The following is a 23,876-nucleotide window of genomic DNA, read 5'->3' on the forward strand; positions in this document are numbered from 1 at the left end:
TTAGGTTCAGCAGGAAAATCAAACTAACAAGATTCAATGGGCCAAAATATATATGACACAGAGTAGCTCTGAAGAAGGATGCAGACCAGGAATACAGCATGTCAGCAGGACAGCACCAACTATGTCTCTTCAGTAGGAGTTCAGAGACCATTCTCCAGCTCCAAAACAGGTCAGGTGTTAAGCACAAGGAAGGACATACCTAGTAAGAAGAAGCACACTATGGGAAGCCCAAAGCTATAGCTTCCAGCTGTATTTATGATCCATCCACATCCCTCCTAGTTCCAAGGCAGATTAACAATCAGCGGTCATTTTTACTTTTATCAGGGGTACAGTGAAGCTGTAGTAGTAGAAGGCTAACCTAGTGTAATCTTTCCATACCGAAGAAGGAGGTTTGTTAATACTTGACTCACAAACAGAATTAATCCCCCAATTTTTAACTACAATTTTTAAGTGGCTAATGTTGTTTTAAGGCATAAGAAGGAATAGTTTATTGTACAGAAAATAGCTAGTGGTATATAATGCCAAAAAATAATATTGGAACATTATATTTCATATGATGAACAATCTCCAAACACTGTTAGACAATGAGAAATAAGTAATGATCATGTTGATTTCTGGCAGTCTCCTTCTTGAGGGATAGACTTTGTCTTTTAATTTCAATCCAACTATTTATTAGAAAAAAAGGATAGCTGGCTTTCAAATAGACCTGGAAATAATACTCCAAATAATGGAATCTAATAACTACCACATTATTTAAGATACATGTTCAAAAAGCAACTTCACAGGGTAGCACTGATGATAACTCTAGGGGGAAAAATCAATTTATTCACTTCAAAATAAAAAAAATCATTTTTATAATTAATGGTTTTGTGTGTGTGTGTATAAACAAATTTACATGTGTTTCCTATATAAGTTTATAATTCTATATGTAGAGAGAGAATTATAAACATATAGAAAACACATGTAAATTTTATCTAAACACATAAGATGTATACAGAGGTATATAAATATATGGTTTTATATTAATACCACATTCTGGGCTGGGCACAGTGGCTCACACCTGTAATCCCAGCACTTTGAGAGGCTGAGGCAGGTAGATCATGAGGTCAGACGTTCAAGAACATCCTGGCCAATGTGGTGAAACCCTGTCACTACTAAAAATACAAAAAATTAGCCAGGTGTGGTGGTGGGTACGTGTAATCCCTGTTATTTAGAAGGCTGAAGAAGGAGAATTGCTTGAACCTGGGAGGTGGAGGTAGTAGTGAGTCGATCATGCCACTGCAGCCCAGGTGACAGTGCGAGACTCCATCTAAAAAAAAATACCACTTCCAGTTTATTTCTATATGCTCATATTTAGAAGATTTCAAGTTTGGAAAAACCCACATTAAAAAGACTTGAACCCTTTCCCAGATTCCTTGGTTCTAAGATAAGGCAAACAATGGCACAAATTGTGACAAAAACAAACTGACAAAACAAGGAAAAGAGCTGGCATAACAAAAATGAAGTAAAGCCTGGGAAAGAACTAAAAGTGACGAATTTGTCTCAGCCATCTAAAGTAAGGGTATGATATTAGATCCTGTAATCTTATAAGAATTTTACTGGATATTTACTTGGTTTTAATATCTTGACCACTGTTAATTGGATTTCTAAAAACTGAAATACAAACTTAACTAATTTGCTCATTATGTAATATGTTACTAATAAACTCAATTCTTTATGATGCAAATAAATCACAGCTTACAAAGAAGCACACATTGACAGGACCCAGCTATATGATACATAGGAGTGTCTTGTGCTGTTCACAAAGATTCAAATGTGGTTAAGAGTGAAACACCTAAACCTGGAATAATATAGACCAACATATTCCAAATCCAATACTTTTACTCTACCTCTAGTGAAATTCAGTGCCCCTCTCATGTGAACTGAAGTTAACCTGTATTACTTTATTCTGTCATCTTCATTGCCATTGATAAAAGAAAAAAACTTCCCTTTTCCCTATTCTAGGTTTAAGATCAGGAATGGAAGTGGAAGCGAAATAAAGAGGGAAAGGAAAATTCATAACAATCATAAAGACACAATGAAAGGTCACCATGGAGCTTCACAGGCCGATTCCCCAGAGGTAAATTTAAACAACAGCATTTGGTCAGTTCACTTGTTGGTGTTCTATCAGCTTCCCGGATGCCCCACCTTGCTAGCTGGCACTCCCTACAATACTTGGCCTACTGGAATACTAACCATGCCAATAAAGTTTGCCTTTTCAGCCAGTTCCTAAATACTTCAGAGAAAAGAAACAGTACTAGGAACTAAGTGGATACATGATAGAACCCACAACTTATTTATTTATTATAGAAGTTACTTCTACTTTTGGAAAAAAACAGTGGAGGGAAGGAAAACTGACATTTATGCTGAATGTTCAGCAATGTAAATTTAGTAAACAACTGTTTTGCTCTTGAAAACAAACTGCATTTAAAAAAAAAAAATGAGTAGTAGAGCCAAAATTTAGTTCTCAAGAAAAGTAGCCATTTAACAGTGCAGTATAAATACAATATTCAATTCTCTCCATCCCAAGTTTCCAAATCATCTTCACTGACTGTGATCTCAGTGTTCCTACTAAAAACTGGTGCAATATAATTTTATTAATCTTTATAAACATATTTAAAGAACTCTTTTCCTATTCTCCATGTTTGCTCACCATTTCAAACTTCAGATAAAAAGGGGTGTTCAGAGGAATGCCACCACAAAGAAAGTGGCTTCTAAGGGCTTATAACAACTTGTATCTTGTCTCCAAGGCCTTATTTTATATAGGCCTAAGAGCTGAGAAATCCCTAAACATGATTATGGACTGCTTTTATACATATAATTTTCTTTAAAAATCACAACAATATTTTAAGATGAGTATAACATTATTATACTCATTAACAAATGAGGAATTTAAAACACAGTGCTTTTGGTAACATTTCAGATTTTGGATACCATTATATGCCATGAAAATGGTACTTTACTTCTATAGTCTTCCTCTAACATTTCAGATTCTGCCCTTGTATCTACTTGATACCTTTATATGAAATTGTTTTCCTTTATTTGTTGCTTTTTTTAAATTGAAGAATAATTTAGAGGTATAGGCAGCACAAAGTTCAAATAATACATTTATTCATTCAATCTATATATTTTTTTCTTCTAGGCATCTAGGACACATCAATGAATAAAACTGCACAAGATCCCTGCCTTTATGCCACCCAAATTCTAGCTGGGGGGACACACAATAAGCAATAAGCATAAGTGAATAAATTATATTCTATGTTAGAATATAAGAAAACTGAGGAAAAAGTAAAGCTGAACAGGTTAAGAGGGACTAGGAGTGGTGGGGGTAGAGGCTAGGTGCAATAATAAATAGCACGGTCACAGTAGGCTCCATTGAGAAAGTGAGATTTGAGCAAATACTTGGAAGGAGATGAAGGCATTAACCATCCAGATACAGAGAAGAGCATTCCCATCAGAGGAAAAGCCAGTGCAAAAGCCCTACAACAGGATCATACCCAGAGTGTTTGAGGGGTAACAAGTAGGCCAATGTGGGAAGAATAGCAGGAAATGAGATCAGAGAGGTAATCAAATGGGAGAGGGGGGCAGATCTCATAGTTTGAGAGGGTATTGTAAATATTTAGCTCATACTATAAGAAAAATGGAGAGCCAATGTAGGTTTTTAAGCAGAAAAATAACATCATCTGACATCTTCCTCTATGATTATTCTGGCTGCCAACTAGAATAATCATAGAGAAATAATCTACTACAGAGGGCCAAAAGCAGACTTGGAGAGACCAGTTAAAGGGTTATTCAGTAATACAGGCAGAGAGAATGAAGGTTCAGATCGTGGAGGCAGCAGTAGAAATGGTAAGGAGGTGTCTACTTTTGGACATATTTTGAAGGCAGATTTAATAGGGTTTTCTGATGGATTGGTTGCATGGTATGAGAAAAACAGGAGTTAAGAATGGCACTGAAGTTTATGTTCTAGAATGATGAACTTGCCATCAACCGTAGTGGGAAGGATATGAGTAGGAACATATTTTATAGGGTAAGAGTAATGATAACCATCATCTCTATCTCTTAAGCATGGTGACTTCTTTCCAAAGAGTAGAGTATGGAAAGGAAGTGAAAGGGTAACTTTAGAGTGGAGACAAATACTATCTCAGCCAGGCGAGCAAGGTTTATATCACGAGTGCTCAATTATGAGGATAACATGTACCATTATATGCCATGAAAATGGTACTTTACTTCTATAGTCTTCCTCTAAAACACTCATAATCCTTATCTAACCATGAAAAACACATCAGACCAGGTGCAGTGCCTCACACTTGTCATCCCAGCACTTTCGGAGGCCAAGGCAGGGGGATTCCTAAGCCCAGGAGTTTGAGACCAATTTGGGCAACAGAGCAAGATCTCATCTCTACTAAAAAAAAAAAAAAAATTAGTAGGGTATGGTGGCATGCACCTGTAGTCCCAGCTACTTGGGAGGCTGAGGTGGGAGGATCACTTGAGCCCAGGAATTCAAGGTTGTGGTGAGCTATGATCACAGCACTGCCCTCCACAGCCTAGAAGACAGCAAGACCCTGTTATCAAAAACAAAACAAAACAAAAACAAATTGAGGGACATTCCAAAAAAATACCTCAACAGTACTCCTCAAACTATCAAAGTAATTACAAATAAGGAAAATCTAAGAAACTGTCACAGTGTAGAGGAAACTAAAGGAGACATGATGACTAAATATGATATCCTGGAACAGAAAAATAACATTAGGTAAAAACTAGAAAACAAGAATAACTGTGGACTTTAGCTAAAAAGAACACATCAGTATTGGTTTCACTAGTTGTGACAGGTGTACCATACTAATGTAGGATGTTAATAAGTGAAACTCAGTGTGGAGTATAGAGACACTCTCTGTATCTTTATAACTTTTCTGTAAGTCAAAAACTATCCTAAAACTAAATTTTTTTTTGTTTAAACTGATTCTAGGGCTACAAGTACTATCACAAAAAAGAATTTCTCAGCCGGGCGCAGTAGCTCATGCCTGTAATCCCAGCACTTTGGGAGGCCGAGGCAGGTGGATCACCTGAGGTCAGGAGTTTGAAGCCAGTCTGGCCAACATGGTGAAACCCCATCTCTACTAAAAACACAAAGAATTAGCCAGGCATGGTGGCACATGCCTGTAATCTCAGTTACTCCGGAAGCTGAGGAAGGAGAATTGCTTGAACCTGGGACGTGGAGTTGCAGTGAGCTGAGATCGTGGCATTGCACTCCAGCCTGGGCAACGAGAGTGAAACTCCGTCTCAAAAAAATTTAAAAAAAGAATTTCTCAAATCCCCAGATATGGCAACTCTAGCTATAATGTGAAAAAAAAAAAAGCACCTCATGTATTCTGTGCTCTACTATGCCCAAACACGGATGATTCATATACATATATCACTTTATTTCACCAGACTATCAATGGCATGTATGTGAAGATTTTCATCTATTGTGTCTACTGCTATCAGTGCTTGGCACACAGTAAGTGATCAATAAATATTTGCTAAATTAATGAACAAATGGAACTATTTCAGAAAGCTTACAATAAAAATACAATTCAATGACATTACAAAATCTAAATAAGAACTAGAGAACCAGGACCAGGGAAAATCCAGACTAGGAACTGAAATACAGAATATGGTTTAACTTTATGAACTATTTACTCCCTAAGGAAAGTAGACCAGATGACCCTTTCCAAGAGTTGACTATTCTAACTTGACATCTGTGAGGATCTCTACAGGGCCAAGAAAGCTGGGTTCCAATATTGCCTCGATCCCTAACTAACTTGTGTTTTCAATCAAGTCCTTTAACTTCTCTGGGCATCACTTTCCTCATCTGTAAAATACAAATATTGGATTAGATGGTCTTTAGAATCCCTCTCTAATAGCCTTAGTACACAATAAGGAAAGAAATAAGCACATGAACAAGTTTTCCCCCATCCCCCAGCACTTCCTCTCACCCCCACTGTCCTTTCCTTATGCATTGGCGTCACAAATCTAGTCCACTCCTAATTTTAGATTGAACCTTAAAACCATTTCCCCATGCTCTGTTTACTGGGTTGTTTATTCTTTTACAGTACATTGATTTTTCACTTTTGGCTTTTGAGGGAGCTTGCTCAATAGGAATCCAAAAGTGCTTTTGCTTATACCACTTCTGAGAATTAAAAACAGACATGATGTAAGTATCAATGTTGACTATTTCAGAAAAAAAAAAAAAAAAAAGAAACATCCAAATAGTGAAAAGTGAAAATTACATTTGATCTTTTTATTTTGTTTTTTGAGATGGAATCTTGCTCTGTCACCCAGGCTAGAGTGCAGTGGCGTGAACTTGACTCACTACAACCTCCACCTCTCGGGTTCAAGTGATTCTCCTGCCTCGGCCTCCTGAGTTGCTGTGTTTACGGGTGCACACCACCATGCCAGGCTTATTTTTGTAATTTTAGTATAGACGGGGTTTTGCCATGTTGGCCAGGCTGGTCTTAAACTCCTGACCTCAAGTGATCCACCCACCTCAGGATCCCAAAGTGCTGGGATCACAGACATGAGCCATTGCACCAGGTCTAAATTTGATCTTAAACCTGTAATATTTATAGGTTGCATAAAAGTTTTAAGATTGAGTTCTAAAAGAAGCAGTAATTCTCGTTATCCAATAACCTTTGTATTTTGTCTAGTATTTTATCTCTTAAAAAATGATATATATTCCTCTTCAATTACTGTATTTTTTCTCACAAATTTGATCAGTATAGATTGTCAATATGGATACTTGAGCTCTCAAAAATCTATTTTCCCTACTTTACTTTATTATAGATTTCATTTTATTGTTAGGGCCCCTCAATTAAGAAAGTTATTCTATAGACAAAACGTATTTTATTTTTATAGAAATTGCAGGTATATCCTCAGAAATACACATTTTTTCATATTTTACTACTGTGGATCAATACAAGTTACATTCTAATACTTACTGAGATACTGATATTTTGTTCATGGTATATCATGATCTATATAGCACTATATAGAAAACAATGTGCAACTTTCTAGCAGATGAAGATCAGTCAAGTTTTTTCATACCAATGCTAACGAGGTTGTGTGGTGATTTAAATTTAAAACTACAATTAACTTCACTTTATATAATTTTCTTAAAAATCTATAATTTTGTGAACACTTAAATCATCAATCCTAATATTTGTTCTGGGCTACTGTTGCTCATAGCAACAAAATTTATCCTGCTATGGAATGGAGTGAGAAGTCTGTTGTGCATTAAAGAACTATTTAACTTCAGCTTCCAAATACAGGGTTTGGCAGTTGAATATAGTTGTTTTTTAATTTTCATATTTCCTAGCTTCAAAAGGAAAGGAAGGACCTTTAAGAAATGTTTGCAAACAGCACAAAATTAGTAACCTGAAAACACAGACCATTAATGAAGATGTTGGGGGAAAAAACAGTACACAAATTAGTCTTTTATCATACTCTAATTGGTAATCAACTTAACATAACTCTTAAAAATCAAAATGTTTTATGTATCCATTCTAGTTTCTGGGAGGAAACTAGAATGTTTTAGTTATCACTGCAGGGATCACACATGGAGTAAAATGGAGAAGAACCCAGGGATGTGTCATAACACAGTAGTCTGAAATAGGGCCAGGTAGAAGACTGGGAAGGACTATGCCTCTGGCAAGTGCAAGTTCATAAATCCCAGTTTCTCCAAGTTACGAGGCACATCTGCATCCCCAGATGATGGCTACTGGTCAGAACACTGAAATCATACCAAAAGTTGCTATTGTTGACAGTTTAATGTCTATGGATCTGACTCAGAGAGAAATGTGCCACTTACTGACTCATCAACATTTTCTCTTTGGTTTTGAGGTGGGGTGGGCTTACCTTTTCATCTGAAGATTGACACAGCCCACCAAGACCAATTTGAAAGAAAAAGGATTGCTGCTGAAAAGGCATGACAGCAAGCCACACAAATTGGATGAGAAGACTAGAGATTAACTCATCAACTTGGCAGGAATAGGTCGTATGACAAGAGCTGAAACTTATAACTGGATCTTGGCCATGCCATTCTTCAAAGGAGACTAAGAAATCCTGAATTTTTAATTTATGCTTAATATCCATGGCTTTTTTCTACAGAGTGTTTGTGATACATTTCTAAGCATTGCTAAATTAACTCTTACTACACCAACTTGGTAGAAATCTGTTGCATCAGGAAGAGTTAATACATCCAAAGATAGAAACACATTTAAAACTAACTTTCGGGCCGGGCGCGGTGGCTCAAGCCTGTAATCCCAGCACTTTGGGAGGCAGAGGCGGGTGGATCACGAGGTCAAGAGATCGAGACCATCCTGGTCGACATGGTGAAACCCCGTCTCTTCTAAAAATACAAAAAATTAGCTGGGCATGGTGGCCCGTGCTTGTAATCCCAGCTACTCAGGAGGCTGAGGAAGGAGAATTGCCTGAACCCAGGAGGTGGAGGTTGTGGTGAGCCGAGATTGCGCCATTGCACTCCAGCCTGGGTAACAAGAGCGAAACTCTGTCTCAAAAAAAAAAAAAATAAAATAAAAAAAAAATAAAACTAACTTTCACAAGTTCCTGCTTAGCTAGCAATAAAACTAGAAAACTTTATTTTGAGTATTTTACATTTCTGATGGTACAGAATCAACAGTTTAGGAAGCCTAATACCTATTTGCCAAGAAAAGAAGTCAGAATTCTCTTTTCAGGTTTACTTTCTTTTAACTTGTCTTATCTTTCTATGTACTCTAGTAGTTTCAGAGATACACTTGAAGATAGAGCAGTTTCTGTTTTCATCACTTATAACAACAATGGGTCTTTTTTTTTGAGACGAAGTCTCTCTGTAGCTCAGACTGGAGTGCAGTGGCACAATCTCAGCTCACTGTAACCTGCGCCTCCTGGGTCCCAGTTCAAGCAATTCTCCTGCCTCGGTTTCCTGAGTAGCTGGGATTACAGGAGCGTGCCACCATGCCCAGCTAATTTTCGTATTTTTAGTAGAAACAGGGTTTCACCATGTTGGCCAGGCTGGTCTTGAACTCCCGACCTCATGATCTACCCACCTCAGCCTCCCAAAGTGGTGGGATTACAGGTATGAGCCATAGCACCTGGCCAACAATGGGTCTTTTATCATTGTCTATGAACCAATATTCAGCCAATGCTCCTGAGATGAAAAACCCACCAGCAATTATCTTACAGAGTCACCATGATTATTAGGTGATACGGTTTGGCTGTGCCTCCACCCAAATCTCATCTTGAATTCCCATGTCTTGTGGTAGGGACCCAGTGGGAGGTAACTCAATCATGGGGACAAGTCTGTCTTCTGCTGTTGTTATGATAGTGAATAAGTCTCATGAGATCTGATGGTTTTATAAAGAGGAGTCCCTCTACACAAGCTCTCTCTCTTTGCCTGCTGCCATACATTTAAAATGTGACTCGCTCTTCTTTGCTTTCCACCATTATTGTGAGGCTCCCTCAGCCGTGTGGAACTCCAGTTAAATTTCTTTCTTTTGTAAATTGCCCAGTCTCAGGTGTGTCTTTTATTAGCAGCATCAAAATACAGTAAATTGGTACTTAAGAGTGGGGTGCTGCTGAAAAGATACCCAAAAATGTGGAAGTGACTTTAGAACTGAGTAACAGGCAAAAGTTGGAACAGTTTGGAGAGCTCAGAAGAAGACAGTAAAATGTAGGAAAAACTCCCTAGAAACTTGTTGAATGGCTTTGATCAAAATGTTGGTAATGATACAGACAATGAAATTCTGGCTGAGGTGGTCTCAGATGGAGATGAGGAACTTGTTGGAAACTGAGCAAAGGTGACTCTTGTTATGTTTTAGCAAAAAGACTGGCAGCATTTTGCCCCTGCTCTAGAGATTTGTGAAACTTTGAACTTGAGAGAGATGATTTAAGGTATATGGTGGAAGAAATTTTTAAGCAGCAAGGCATTCAAGAGGTGACTTGGGTGCATTCAGTTTTATAAGGGAAGGAGAAAATAAAACTTCAGAAAATGTGCAGGCTGTCCATGCAAAGAAAATAAAATCCCATTTTCTAAAGAGAGATTCAAATGGACTGCAGAAATTTCTGTAAGTAATGAGGAGCCTGATGTTAATCACCAAGACAATGAAAAAAATTTCTCCAGGGAATGTCAGAGACCTTTGCAGCAGTCCCTCCCACCACAAGCCCAGAGGTTTAGAAGGAAAAAATGGTTTTGTGGGCTGGGTCCATGGTCCCCCTGCTATGTACAGTCTAGGGACTTGGTGCCCTGCTTCCCAGCCACTCAAGTTCTAACTAAAAGAGGCCATGATACAACTCAGCCTGTTGATTCAGAAGGTGCAAGCCTCAAGCCTTGGCAGCCTCCACATGGTGTTGAGTTTGCAGGTGCACAGAAGTCAAGAATTGAGGTTTGGGAACCTTCACCTAGATTGCAGAAGATGTATGGAAATGCCTGGATGTCCAGGCAGAAGTTTGCTCTAGGGGCAAGGCCCTCATGGAGAACCTCTGCTAGAGCAGTGCAGAAGGGAATGTGGGGGTCAAACAGAGTCCCTACTGCAGCACCATCTACTGGAGCTGTGAGAAGAGGGGCACCATCCTCCAGACCCCAGAATGGTGTATCTACTGAGAGCTTGCACTATGCACCTGGAAAAGCCACAGACAATGCCAGCTTGTAAAGGCAGCTGGGAGGACAACTGTACCCTGCAAAGCCACAGGGGCAGAGCTATCTGAGACCATGGGAACCCACTTCTTGCATCAGCATGACCCAGATGAGAGAAATGGAGTCAAAGGAAATCATTTTGGAGCTTTAAGATTTGATTGACTCACTGGATTTCAGACTTGCATGGGGCCTGTAGCCCCTTCGTTTTGGCCCATTTTGAATGGCTGTATTTACCAAATGCCTGTACCACACTGTATCTAGGAAGTAATTAACTTGCTTTTGGTTTTACAGGCTTATAGGCAGAAGGGACTTGCCTTGTCTCAGATGAGATGTTGGACTGTGGACTTTTGAGTTAATGCTGAAATGAGTTATGACTTTGGGGTACTGTTAGAAAGGCATGATTGGTTTTGAAATGTGAGGACATTAGATTTTGGAGGGCTGTGTCCCCACCTAAATCTTATCTTGAATTCCCATGTGTTGTAGGAGAGACCTGGTGAGAGGTAACTGAATCATGGGGACAAGTCTTTCCCATGCTGTTCTTGTGATAGTAAGTCTCATGAGATCTGATGGTTTTATAAAGAGGAGCTCCCCTGCACAAGCTCTCTCTCTTTTCCTACTGCCATCCATTTAAGATGTGACTGATCTTCCTTGCCTTCCACCATGATTGTGAGGCTTCCCCAGCCATGTGGAACTATAAGTCCAATTAAAACTCTTTCTTTTGTAAGCTGGCCGGTCTCAGGTATGTCTTTATCAGCAGTGTGAAAACGGACTAATACACTGGGTTACTGCTTTTAATCTCAACAAGTATAAGAACACAGAGTAACAACTAATCTCAAGGCATTCACTGACCCAGATTGTTACAGACATATAAAAAGCTGGAGTTTTAAAACCATTTGATTAGTGCTGTTCATAGTTAGTTATGACAGACACAAATGTTGTATGCATCTCCGTTTTTTTCTTCTGCCACTCTCACTGTCTGACAGTAGCCAAACCAACTTACTGCAGAAGTCACAGTGATCTGTTACATCTTAAAGTGAAAGGGGTAGGAGGGTTGGAAACTCATCTTCCTCTCCCTAATATAATGTCAAAATCATCCAAAATTACTTATTGGCTCACTGTCATGGGGATATTTAAAATGCTACTTTGGTAGATTCCCAAAGTATTACATCACCTTTTGAATTGACAATAGATTAGCAGAATAAAAGGTAAGTACAGAGTAGAAGTGAAAGTCCTAAGTAGTTAATGTTTTGAGCTGTATTCTTTACCTAGGAAACCTTATACATTCCCCTGATTTAACTACCACCTATATGCTGATCATACCCAAATCTATCAATCAATGTAGACCTTTCCTCTTAAGCTCCAGATTTATCATTCCAACTACTCAGTGAATGTCTTTACCTGAATTTCCCTTAGGCAACTCAAACTAAATGGGCCTAAATTTGAACTTACTACCTTTTCCCAAACCCTGCTGTTTCTTCCTTCCCCATTAGCATCTACCTTCTCACCCAAACCAGAAACCTAAAAGCCATCTTTGACTTTTCCTTCAACTTTACTCCTAAATCTAATCAATCACAAGTGCTAACACTTTCCTCAGTCCTCTATAACCCACTGGTATTGCCAGGATCCGAACATCACTTGCCTGGACTATGACAGTGACCCTCTAACTGATCTCTCTCCACCAGTCTTGGCCCCTTTAAATCTATTCTCTATACTTCTGCCTGGATGATCTTTCTCAAATTTAAATCTAACTGGGTCTCTTAAAACTCTTCTTGGCTCTCCACTGCTTATAGTCAGCATGATGTGTAAAGCCCTTCAGGAGATTCAGCAGGCAGTCTACCTTCCTGGTTTTCTCTCTCTTCCCTTCTGCCTTGTTATTCCATTGCACTGTACATTCCAGCATTCATTAATTACTTGTAATTATAGAGATGCATCAAGTAGATTTTTGCATCCACACCTTTGCATGTCCCATGTCCTACAATTATCTATATCTTCATCTCTATTTCTTCTGCCCCATGACTGCCTGCTGAACTCCTTCCTCCTCTATATCATCTAAAATCCTACTTGTAGGTCATCTCCCCCAATTCTAGACAAATTTAATCACCTCCTTTTCTGTATTGCTTCCTCTATCATAATACTTATCTTTTCCTATAACACTATGCATGTATGTAAAATATAGAAGTAGCATATCAAAACCCTTATACCTTATTATAAATACTTATTTATACTTCTGTCTCCCCTGGATTGTCACTCATTAAGGGCAGAGACCATCTGATATTCAATTTTATAAGCCTGATGCCTACTATAGCATCTGGCACACTTACACTCAATAAGTAGTGGCTGTTCTTAAAGATGATTCTAAAATTTATTCAACTACCTCCCCCAAAAATTGAGAGCCACTACACTCAAATTTGTGATTTATCCTGCAAAAATCACATAAACTGATAATATCAACATAAGTATATCTTTGTCTTATAATCAGTCTAAAATTGGGATGGTTGAAATATTCTTTTTCTTTTTAAGTCTTGTTTTGGTATTTTTAGAAATCCAAAGGTCTTCATTCAGAAGAAATTTCAAAAACTATTTGTACAGCTCAAAATACCACAATTTCTGATACTATTAGATCCTTTCTTTGGGGAGGTTATATAGAAAGGCTATAACTGGCCAGTGGCATTGCTATAAGAGCTGTGACACACACACACACACACACACACACACACACACACATTTATATATATGTCCTATTTACTCCCTCAAGGAGATAGGAATAAGATCTGTGTCTTTTGTATTTCTTTATTTTCCTGCACCATTCTTCATACACTGTATGCTCAACAGATAAGCAATCCCATCTTTAATAATAATGGTGAAGCTGACAGTGAGTCTGTAATAGTGGACAGAATACTAGACAGGACTAGTACCTCTGACAAGCTGTGATGAAATGTAAAAAAGAAAAGTCCCTCTCCACAGCCAGGCACTGTGGCTCACACCTGTAATCCCAGCCCTTTGGTGGGGCCGAGGCAGGTGGATCACCTGAGCTCAGGAGTTCAAGACCAGCCTGGCCAACATCGTGAAACCCTGTCTCTACTAAAAAATACAAAAAAAAAAAAAAAAAATCCAGGTGTGATGGTGTACTCCTGTAATCCTAGCTATTTGGGAGGCCGAGGCAGAATTGCTTGAACCCATGAGGCAAAGGATGCAGTGACCCAAGATAGCGCCACTGCACTCCAGCCTGCACGATGGAGTGAGACTCCATCTCATTTAAAAAAAAAAGTCCCTCTCTTGACATATCTATATATGAGAAGTAACGTGAGGAGGAAATAACAATTTTCAGGATCTATTATGTGTCAAATGCTGATCTGGATGCTTGTTGTGTTGTATCTAAATTATAAAATCCCAATGAGATAGGATCATTATTGTTTCCATTTTACAGGTAAGGGAACTAACTCAGAATAATTTGCCTAAGAACACACATCTCATAAGTGGCAGAGTCAGCATCTGTACCAGGTGAAAAGTCTACATTCTCAACTAATGTTCTACACTGCAAGTGTTTTGTATGTCACATTCTAAAGAAGAAATTTAAAAACTGATAACCAAAATTTTATACATCTATTCCCACTGATCTTCAATTACACAATAGAAGGAAAACTTTTAAAAATTATAGTTTAATAGTTTTGCAGAGCAAAAGCAGTGATTTCGAGTTCATGACTGTCCCCAGCCCAATCCAGTCTCTACTTTATATGAGCTATTTTCTTACTTTACTTACTCCTTAGAACAGCAGTTCTTGCATCTGTGAAATAGATACTCACCATTTTACAGTGTGACTATGAAGATGATACATGTAAAATACTTTATAAAGATTTGATAAACACCAATGCTTGTAAATTAACTGCAATAAAACCTAACAAAAAACCTGTGAAAACAGAAAGTATGCTTACAGAAGCCAGTAATCTTCCATCTTCCTTCATGGCAAGGTAGCGGTTAGCACACACTCCTTTGATAGACACAACTCCTCTCTCTTCTGCTTGAAGTTGCAGTTTGACTGTAACAGGAAAAAATTATTTTTGTAGCACCACAAAGGAAAAAGTCTTCTCTATAACATTTATACAATATGAAGACAAAACACGCCTGAGCAACAACTAATCCACTTTGGAGGATTGGTGAGGTTGGGAGTATAGGCAACAGGGAGCAGATGTCAACTAAACTGTATGAGAGACGACGAGATGCAGAACTACTAGGGCACCAGTGCCTTGTCAGTCCCTTGTCACCTATGTCACAGGGTGAACAGAGAAGGGGGATAGATGGAGAATTGTTTCCTTGGTTGGGCAATTAGCTTTCAATTGGCCCTGTTAACTGTTTACCTTTTTTTAAGTGAACATATTTTAAGGGTACATAAAAGTGTAGACCATGTGAGAATTCCCACGCTACTCCTTTGTTTAAACTCTTTAAAAATTTATTTGCCAATTCTTCACAAATAAAACACAATCTAATTGTTCACTGTTATAATTTGAACTGTATTTCCTCGATTTCTATACATCTTATTTCTAGCTTCCTCTTCAATGAAATACAGATGCATTTAGCTTTCTATATCGGATTTTGATGTCTATTTTTTGTGTGCAAATATTTATCTAGTGGAAACACAAAATGTTTATACTTAATTTGCTTATACAACAAATGATTTTCATAAAATAAGTGTGAGGAAAGATTTTCATAAACTAAGATCCTGACAAAGATGACTTGTCATACTACATTACCAATATTAAGCAGATTATAGAAAAACAAAACAAAGATATTACTTGATTATGATAATATAATATGAACAAATAATAACCTAATTAACTGAAATAAAAATAAAGATCATTTTGCTATTCAGAGGCAGCATTCTCCTGCCTAGAACAACATTCCTCCAAATGTATTTTGGCTAAGAGATGTTACATAAAAAACAGGTTCTGGGATCAAATGATTTAGAAAAATCTTAATTAAGCCAAGTTAACTCTTTATTACCAAACTTCTCAGAACTCTGCTTATCATAAGATAAGCAAGATAAATGTTTGTCCAACCTATTTTCATAGGTCATCCTATATCCTATGGATATGTTTGGGATATTCTTGAAAGCAACAGAAAAAAAATACAGTTTTAGAAAGCAGCATATTATCATTTGAATAACATTGGAAATACATAATAAATATAATTTCCCAGGTAAGTTTCTAGGTAGCTAGAAAAACAGCATGAAAAATCAACTTTTGAAAGTTTCTGAAATAATTATTAACTTCATTAGATATCATTGTGTCACAGTAATTACGTTTTAAAATTGTTCCTGTCAAGATAGCAACAGACAAGCAAAATGAAACATAATATCTGAGATTAGCTTTAAAATAATCTGGCAATAAATAAATTTTTAATAAAGTGGATAAGATAAATAAGATTGAGACTTGTGTTAATAGTTATTTGAAGCACAGGATTCCATTATTCTAATTTCACTACTTTTATGAATGTTTAAGAATTTACAATTAAAAAACAGACAATCTTAGAATTTTGTCGAGCATTTCACATCTGCCTATCCTCTGGTCAGTCATCCCTGGATTCCAGAAAGCATTGCATGAATTAAGCGTGCAGCTACCCAGGTGAAATTTTTCTACAAAATCTTAAAAGATAATACTAAGTAAAAGGAATGTAATGAAGACAAGAAACCCAACAAAGAAGAGTACCTAGTCTTTTTTTACAACATTATTGGAAAATGCAGAAAATAAGCTTTGTTTTTAATAAACATAACCAAAATTATCTTGAGTATGAGCAAATCATTGTATCTAGCTCTAACGTAATTTAGAAAAGCCATTTTAATGAAGAATGCATTTGCATCTCACTTTAACTCATAAGGTTGTACAAAGGTCCATGAGGCAAGGCTGCATAATCAATTGCTATACTTTCTTTCTGTCCCTTACCAATAAATAGCCCAGCTCTAGCCCATCATCTTAATGTGGATTACTGTTCATAAGGGTGATTATGAATATTCATGCATGGCCAGATCAGTACCAGTGACTCAATTACCAAAGTAAATATCATACATTTACTCATTAACCTTTTGTAGACCTCAACTATTCCACATTCAGAGACTGTCATTCATTATACCACTAAGCAAATAAGAATTAAATGTAGATTTTTGCAAAGTGTTTCCATTGATATATATTTAAAATAGAAGCTTTAAAAATAACCAAAGCCTACAACAAGAAGTTGCGGAAGTCACAAAATCACAGATTTTCTATAAAAACTATCTGAGCTGAGATGCATAGAAAAACCTAAATAAATTAAATTCAAAATACAATGATCTCTTCACAAAACAGAGATGCATAGCTGCTTCATCTCTGATAAGAGGAGGAATAAACTTGCCAAAAAAATGGAACTATGAAGTTGAATTTTTAAGAAAAATTTTAAGAAACAGCTGAATTTTTAGGAAATTTTTATTAGTTGCTAATGTGAGGAATTAGAATTCTGAAGAGCCCTGATCAAAGAGTAACTCCATATTCACCTGCCAGTTCTTTCCTATGGAGCTTCCACCCAGTGCACAAGTACCATACACCAAAGGCTAGGAACAGAACAGAAGGGCTGGAAGATCCTCCTCAAGTACCCTGGGCCTTTGCAGAATGCAAGGCAGCGGTTCACTGAAGGCTCGGAGCAGGACAGAGTGAAGCAGTGAGCCTTCACCAAACGCAAAGCTAAGGACCAGCAGGATAAAAAGAGATCTTCCAAGACGTGGAAAGCCAGGAGTAGAGTTCAAGAGTAAGGTTAACTCCCCACCAACCCAAACATTTGGCAGCTGAATTATAAAAGCAAATGGAATATTTCAAAACTACTCAATTAGCCCAAGAAGGCAGAAAAGGAAAAAAGAGAAGGCAAAGGACAGATAGGATAATTAGAAAAACAGCAAAATGTATGAATTTGATCCTGTCGTCATGCTGCTATTTGGTTATTTTGCATACTGGTTGATGCAGTTTCTTCACAGTGTCATTGGTCTTTATATTTTGGTGTGTTTTTACAGTGGTTGGTGCTGGCTGGCTTTTCCTTCCATATTTAGTGTTGCTTTCAGGAGCTCTTGTAAGGCAGGCTTCGTGGTGACAAAATCCCTTAGCATTTGCCTGTCTGGAAAGGATTTTATTTCTCCTTCGCTTATAAAGTTTAGTTTGGCTGGATATGAAATTCTGGTTTGAAATTTTTTTTCTTCAAGAATGTTGAGTATTGGCCCCCAATCTCTTCTGGCTTTGTAGAGTTTCTCCTGAGAGGTCTGCCGTTAGTCTGAGGGGCTTCCCTTTGTAGGTGACCTGGCCTTTCTGGCTGCTCTTAACAGTTTTTCCTTCATTTCAACCTTGGAGAATCTGATGATTATGTGTCTTGGGGTTGATCTTCTTGTAGAGTATCTTAGTGGTATCCTCTGTATTTCCTGAATTTACATGTTGGCCTGTCTTGCTAAGTTAGGGAATTTCTCCTGGATAATATCCTGAAGTGGGTTTTCCAGTTTGTTTCCATTCTCCCCAATCTGGTACTCCAGTCAATCATAGGTTTGGTTTTTTTATGAAGTCCAATATTTCTTGGAGGCTTTGTTCATTCCTTTACATTCTTTTTTCTCCAGTCTTGTCTGCATGCCTTGTTTCAGCAAGGTGGTCTTCAAATTCTGATAACCTTTCTTCCACTTGGTCAATTTGGCTATTGTTACTTTTGTATGCTTTAAGAAGTTCTTCTGCTGTGTTTTCCAGCTCCATCAGGTTGTTTATGTTCCTCTCTAAAGTGGTTATTCTAGTTAGCAACCTTTATCTAACCTTTTATCAAGGTTCTTAGCTTCTTTGCATTGGGTTAGAACATGCTCCTTTTAGTTCAGTGTAGTTTTTTATTGCCCATCTTCTGAAGCATACATCTGTCAATTCATCCATCTGATCCTCTGTACAGTTCTACACCCTTGACGGTGCAATCATTTGGAGAAGAGGCACTCTGAGATTTTGGGTTTTCAGGATTTTTTCAATGATTCTTTCTCATCTTTGTGAGTTTGTCTAGTTTTGCTCTTTGAGGCTGCTGACCCTCGGGATGGGGTTTTTATGGGGGCTTTTTTGTTGTTGTTGATGCTGTTATTATAGCTTTTTGCTTGTTTGTTTTTCCTTCAATGGTCAGGTCCCTCTTCTGTAGGGCCGCTGCAGTTTGCTGGGAGTTAACTTCAGGCCCTATTCATCTGATTTGCTCCAGCACCTGGAGATGTCACTCAAGGAGGCTGGAGAACAGCAAAGATGGGTGCCTCCTTATTCTGTGGCCTCTGACTTCAAGGAGCACCCCCCTGATGCCAGTAGGATCATTCCTATATAGGGTGTCTGACAAACCCTATTGAAGGGTCTCACCCAGTTGGGTGGCACAGGTAATAGGACCTATTTAATGAAGCACGTTGTCTCTTGGTGGAGAGGGTGTGCCTCTTAGAGACCTACAGAGAGACTTAGCCTCCCATGAAATAATAGTGAAAGACTTTAACACCCCACTTTAACACCCCACTGTCAATATCAGACAGATCAACAAGACAGAAAATTAACAAGGATATTCAGGATTTGAACTCAGTTCTGGATCAAGTGGACCTAGTAGATGTCTACAGACTCTACTCTAAATCAACAGAATATACATCCTTCTTAGTGCCACATGGCACTTATTCTAAAATTGACCACATATTTGGAAGTAAAACACTCCTCAGAAAATGCAAAAGAACTGAAATCATAACAAACGGTCTCTCAAAACACAGTGCAATCAAATTAGAACACAGGATTAAGAAACTCACTCAAAAAACCCACACAATTACATAGAAAGTGAACAATCTGCTCCTGAAGGACTCCTGGGTAAACAATGAAATTACGACAGAAATGAAGAAGTTCTTTGAAACCAACGAGAACAAAGAGACAATGTACCAGAATCTCTGGGACGCAGCTAAAGCAGTGTTAAGAGGGAAGTTTATAGCACCAAATGTCCACATCAGAAAGCTTGAAAGATCTCAAATCAACACCCTAACATCACAATTAAAAGAGCTAGAGGCCAGGTGCAATGGCTCACACCTGTAATCCCAGAATTTTGGGAGGCCAAGGCAGGCGGATCATGAGTTCAGGAGTTTGAGACCAGCCTGGCCAGGATGGTAAAACCCTGTCTCTACTAAAAATACAAGAATTAGCCAGGCATAATGGCATGTGCCTGTAATCCCATCTACTCAGGAGGCTGAGGTAGAAGAAACACTTGAACCTGGGAGGTAAAGGTTACAGTGAGCCGAGATAACACCACACTGCACTCCAGCCTGGGCAGATGAAATGACACTCTGTCTCAAAAAAAAAAAAAAAAAAAGCTAGTTAGGGAAGAACAAATTAATCCAAAAGCTAGCAGAAAACAAGAAATACTAAGATCAGAGAAGAAGAACTGAAGGAGACAGAGACATGAAACACCCTCCAAAAAAAAAAAAATCAATGAATCCAGGAGCTGGTTTTTTGAAAAAAATTAACAAAATAGATAGAACATGGCTAGACTAAGAAAAAACAAAAGAGGGAAGAATCAAATAGACACAATAAATATGATAAAGGGGAGATTACCACTGATGCCACAGAAATACAAACTACCATCAGAGAATACTATAAACATCTGTATGCAAATAAACTAGAAAATCTAGAAGAAATTGATAAATTCCTGGACACAACATCTCCCAAAACTAAACCAAGAAGTCGTCGAATCCCTAAATAGACCAATAACAAGCTCTGAAATTGAGGCAGTAATTAATAGCCTACCAACCAAAAAAGCCCAGGACCAGACGGATTCATAGCTGAATTCTACTAGAAATACAAAGAGGAGCTGGTACCATTCCTTCTGAACTTTTCCAAACAACTGAAAAGGAGGGACTCCTCCCTAACTCATTTTATGAGGTCAGCATCATCCTGATACCAAAACCGAGAAGAGACAGAACAAAAACAGAAAACTTCAGGCCAATATCCCTGTTGAACACCGATTCAAAAATCTTCAATAAAATACTGGCAAATGGAATACAGCAGCACATCCAAAAACGTATCCACCACATCAAGTTGGCTTCATCCCTGGGATGCTAGGCTGATTCAACATATGCAAATCAATAAACATAATCCATCACATAAACAGAATCAAAGACAAAAACCACATGATTATCTCAACAGATGCAGAAAAGCCCTTTGATAAAATTCAAGATCCCTTCATGCTAAAAACTCTCAATAAACTAAATACTAACAGAACATATTTCAAAATAATAAGAGCTATTTATGACAAACTCATAGCCAATATCATATTGAACAGGCAAAAGCTGGAAGCATTCTCTTTAAAAACTGGCACAAGGCTAGGATGCCCTCTCTCACCACTCCTATTCAACATAGTATTGGAAGTTCTGGCCAGGGCAATTAGGCAGGAGAAATAAATAAAGGGTATTCAGATAGGAAGAGAGGAAGTCAAATTGTCTCTGTTTGCAGATGACATGATTGCATATTTAGAAAACCCCATCGTCCCAGCCCAAAAACCCATTCAGCTGACAAGCAACTTCAGCAAAATCTAAGGATATAAAATCAATGTGCAAAAATCACAAGCATTCCTTTACACCAACAATAGACAAGTAGAGTCAAGTCACGAATAAACTCCCATTCGCAATCGTTATAAAGAAAATAAAATACCTAGGAATACAGCTAACAGGGGATGCGAAGGACCTCTTTAAGGAGAACCACAAACCACTGCTCAAGGAAATAAGACAGGATGCAAACAAATAGAAAAATATTCCATTCTCATGGATAGGAAGAACCAATATCATGAAAATGACCATACTTCCCAAAGTAATTTATATATTCAATGCTATTCCCATCAAACTACCATTGACATTCCTTACAGAATTAGAAAAAACTATTTTAAATTTCATACGGAATGAAAGAAGACCCTGTAGAGCCAAGACAATACTAAGCAAAAAGAACAAAGCTGGAGGCATCACACTACCTGACTTCAAACTATTCTACAAGACTACAGTAACCAAAACAGCATGGTACTGGTACCAAAACACATATACAGACCAATAGAACAGAATAGAGGCCTCAGAAATAACGCCACACATCCACAACAATCTGATCTTTGGCAAACCTGCTAAAAACAAGCAATGGGGAAAGGATCTCACATTCAGTAAATGGTGCTGGGGAAACTGGCTAGCCATATACAGAAACTTAAACTGAACCCCTTCCTTGCACCTTTTAAAAAAATTAAATCAAGATAGATTAAAGACTTAAATGTAAAATACAAAACCATAAAAACCCTAGAAGAAAACCTAAGCAATACCATTCAGGACACAGGCATGAGCAAAGATTCATGACGAAAACACCAAAAGCAATTGTAACAAAAGCCAAAATTGACAAATGGGATCTAATTAAACTAAAGAGCTCTGCACAGCAAAAGAAACTATCATCAGAGTGAACAGGCAGCCTACAAAATGGAAGAAAATTTTTGCAATCTTCCCATCTAACAAAGGTCTAATATCCCAAATTTACAAGGAACTTAAACATATTTACAAGAAAAAAACAAACAAGCCCATCAAAAAGTGGGCAAAGGATATGAATAGGCACGTCTCAAAAGAAGGCATTTATAGACCAGGCACTGTGGCTCACACTTGCAATCCCAGCACTTTGGGAGGCTGAAGCAGGTGAATCACGAGGTCAGGAGTTCAAGACAAGCCCGGCCAACATAGTGAAACCCCATCTCCACTAAAAATACAAAAATTAGCCGGATGTGGTGGCACATGCCTGTAGTCCTAGCTACTCAGGAGGCTGAGGCAGGAGAATCATTTGAACCAGGGAGACAGAGGTTGCAGTGAGCTGAGACCATGCCATTGCACTTCAGCCTGGGTGACAGAGCGAGACTCTTGTCTCAAAAACAAAAAAAGAAGACATTTACATGGCCCACAAATATATGAAAAAAAGCTCTACATCACTGATCATCAGAGAAATGCAAATCAAAACCACAATGAGATACCATCTCACACCAGTCATAATTGCAATTATTAAAAAGTCAGGAAACAGTAGATGCCGGCAAAGCTATAGAAAAATAGGAACACTTTAACACTGTTGGTAGGAATGTAAATCAGTTAAACCACTGCAGAAGACAGTTTGGCAATTCAGCAAGAATTTAGAACCAGAAATACCATTTGACCCAGCAATTCCTTTGGGTATATACCCATTACTGGGTATATAAAACAAGCCTGATTACATTTGAATTGACTAAAAATCATATGACCTATAAAGTAGAAATCTGTTAACAATATGGTATCTGGAAAATCCCCAAATATTTGGAAATTAAGCAATACATTTTCAAATAAAACACAGAGAAGGGCAGGCGTGGTGGCTCACGCCTGTTATCTCAGTACTTCGGGAGACTGGCAGATTGATTGCGGTCAGGAGTTCAAAACAAGTCTGGCCAACATGGAAAAAAACTCCTCCACAAAAAAAAAAAAAAAAAAAATTAGCCAGGCATGGTGGTGTGCACCTATAATCCTAGCTACTTGGGTGGCTGAGGTACGAGAATTGCTTGAGCCTGGGAGGCGGAGGTTGCAGTGAGCCAAAATGGCACTAATGCACTCCAGCGTGGACAACAGAGCAAGACTTTGTCTCAACAACAGCAACAAAAAAAACAAACAAAAAACAGAGAAAATAAATCATAAAGAAAATTAGAAAATATTTCTAGTTGTATAATAAAAATTCAGCATTTTTAAAAGGAAGGTTACAGCTTTAAGTATTTGTATTAGAAAAACAAAAAAACATAAAAATCTAAGCTTCTACTTTATGACCTAGAAAACCAAAAGCAAATTAAACTCAAAGTAATAGCACAGGGACTATTTAGCATGTAAAAATTTTACATTTGAATATGTACAGATTAGTAGAAAAGAATCCCAAAGAGTTACCAATTATTCGGGGATAATGAGATAAAAATGGTATTTTACTTCCACATACTTTTTGATATTTAAATTTTTTTGTTGTACTTGTTACTTTTATAATAAGCATATAACAATGTTAGCATTGTTAAAACTTTAAAACAATCTAGAATAAAATACCAACTGTGTGCCATATTAAACATGACTGGAAATAAGTACATTCATGAGTTCAAGGAGGGAGAGAGAATT

At 37.8% G+C, this 23,876-nt stretch overlaps 1 protein-coding gene across 2 annotated transcripts in view; it reads right to left on the minus strand.

Moving 5' to 3' along the window:
- FGF2 (fibroblast growth factor 2) overlaps positions 1 to 23,876 on the minus strand; it is a 66,590-nt gene that overhangs the window by 2,300 nt on the left and 40,414 nt on the right. For both annotated transcript variants that reach the window (XM_035292999.3, XM_035293002.3), the window contains one exon: positions 14,644 to 14,747. In XM_035292999.3, the coding sequence (XP_035148890.2) occupies positions 14,644 to 14,747 (104 nt within the window). The remainder of the gene's footprint in view (positions 1 to 14,643; positions 14,748 to 23,876) is intronic.

Source organism: Callithrix jacchus, chromosome 3 (genome assembly GCF_049354715.1).
Source record: "Callithrix jacchus isolate 240 chromosome 3, calJac240_pri, whole genome shotgun sequence".
NCBI classification, from domain to species: Eukaryota; Metazoa; Chordata; class Mammalia; order Primates; family Cebidae; genus Callithrix; species Callithrix jacchus.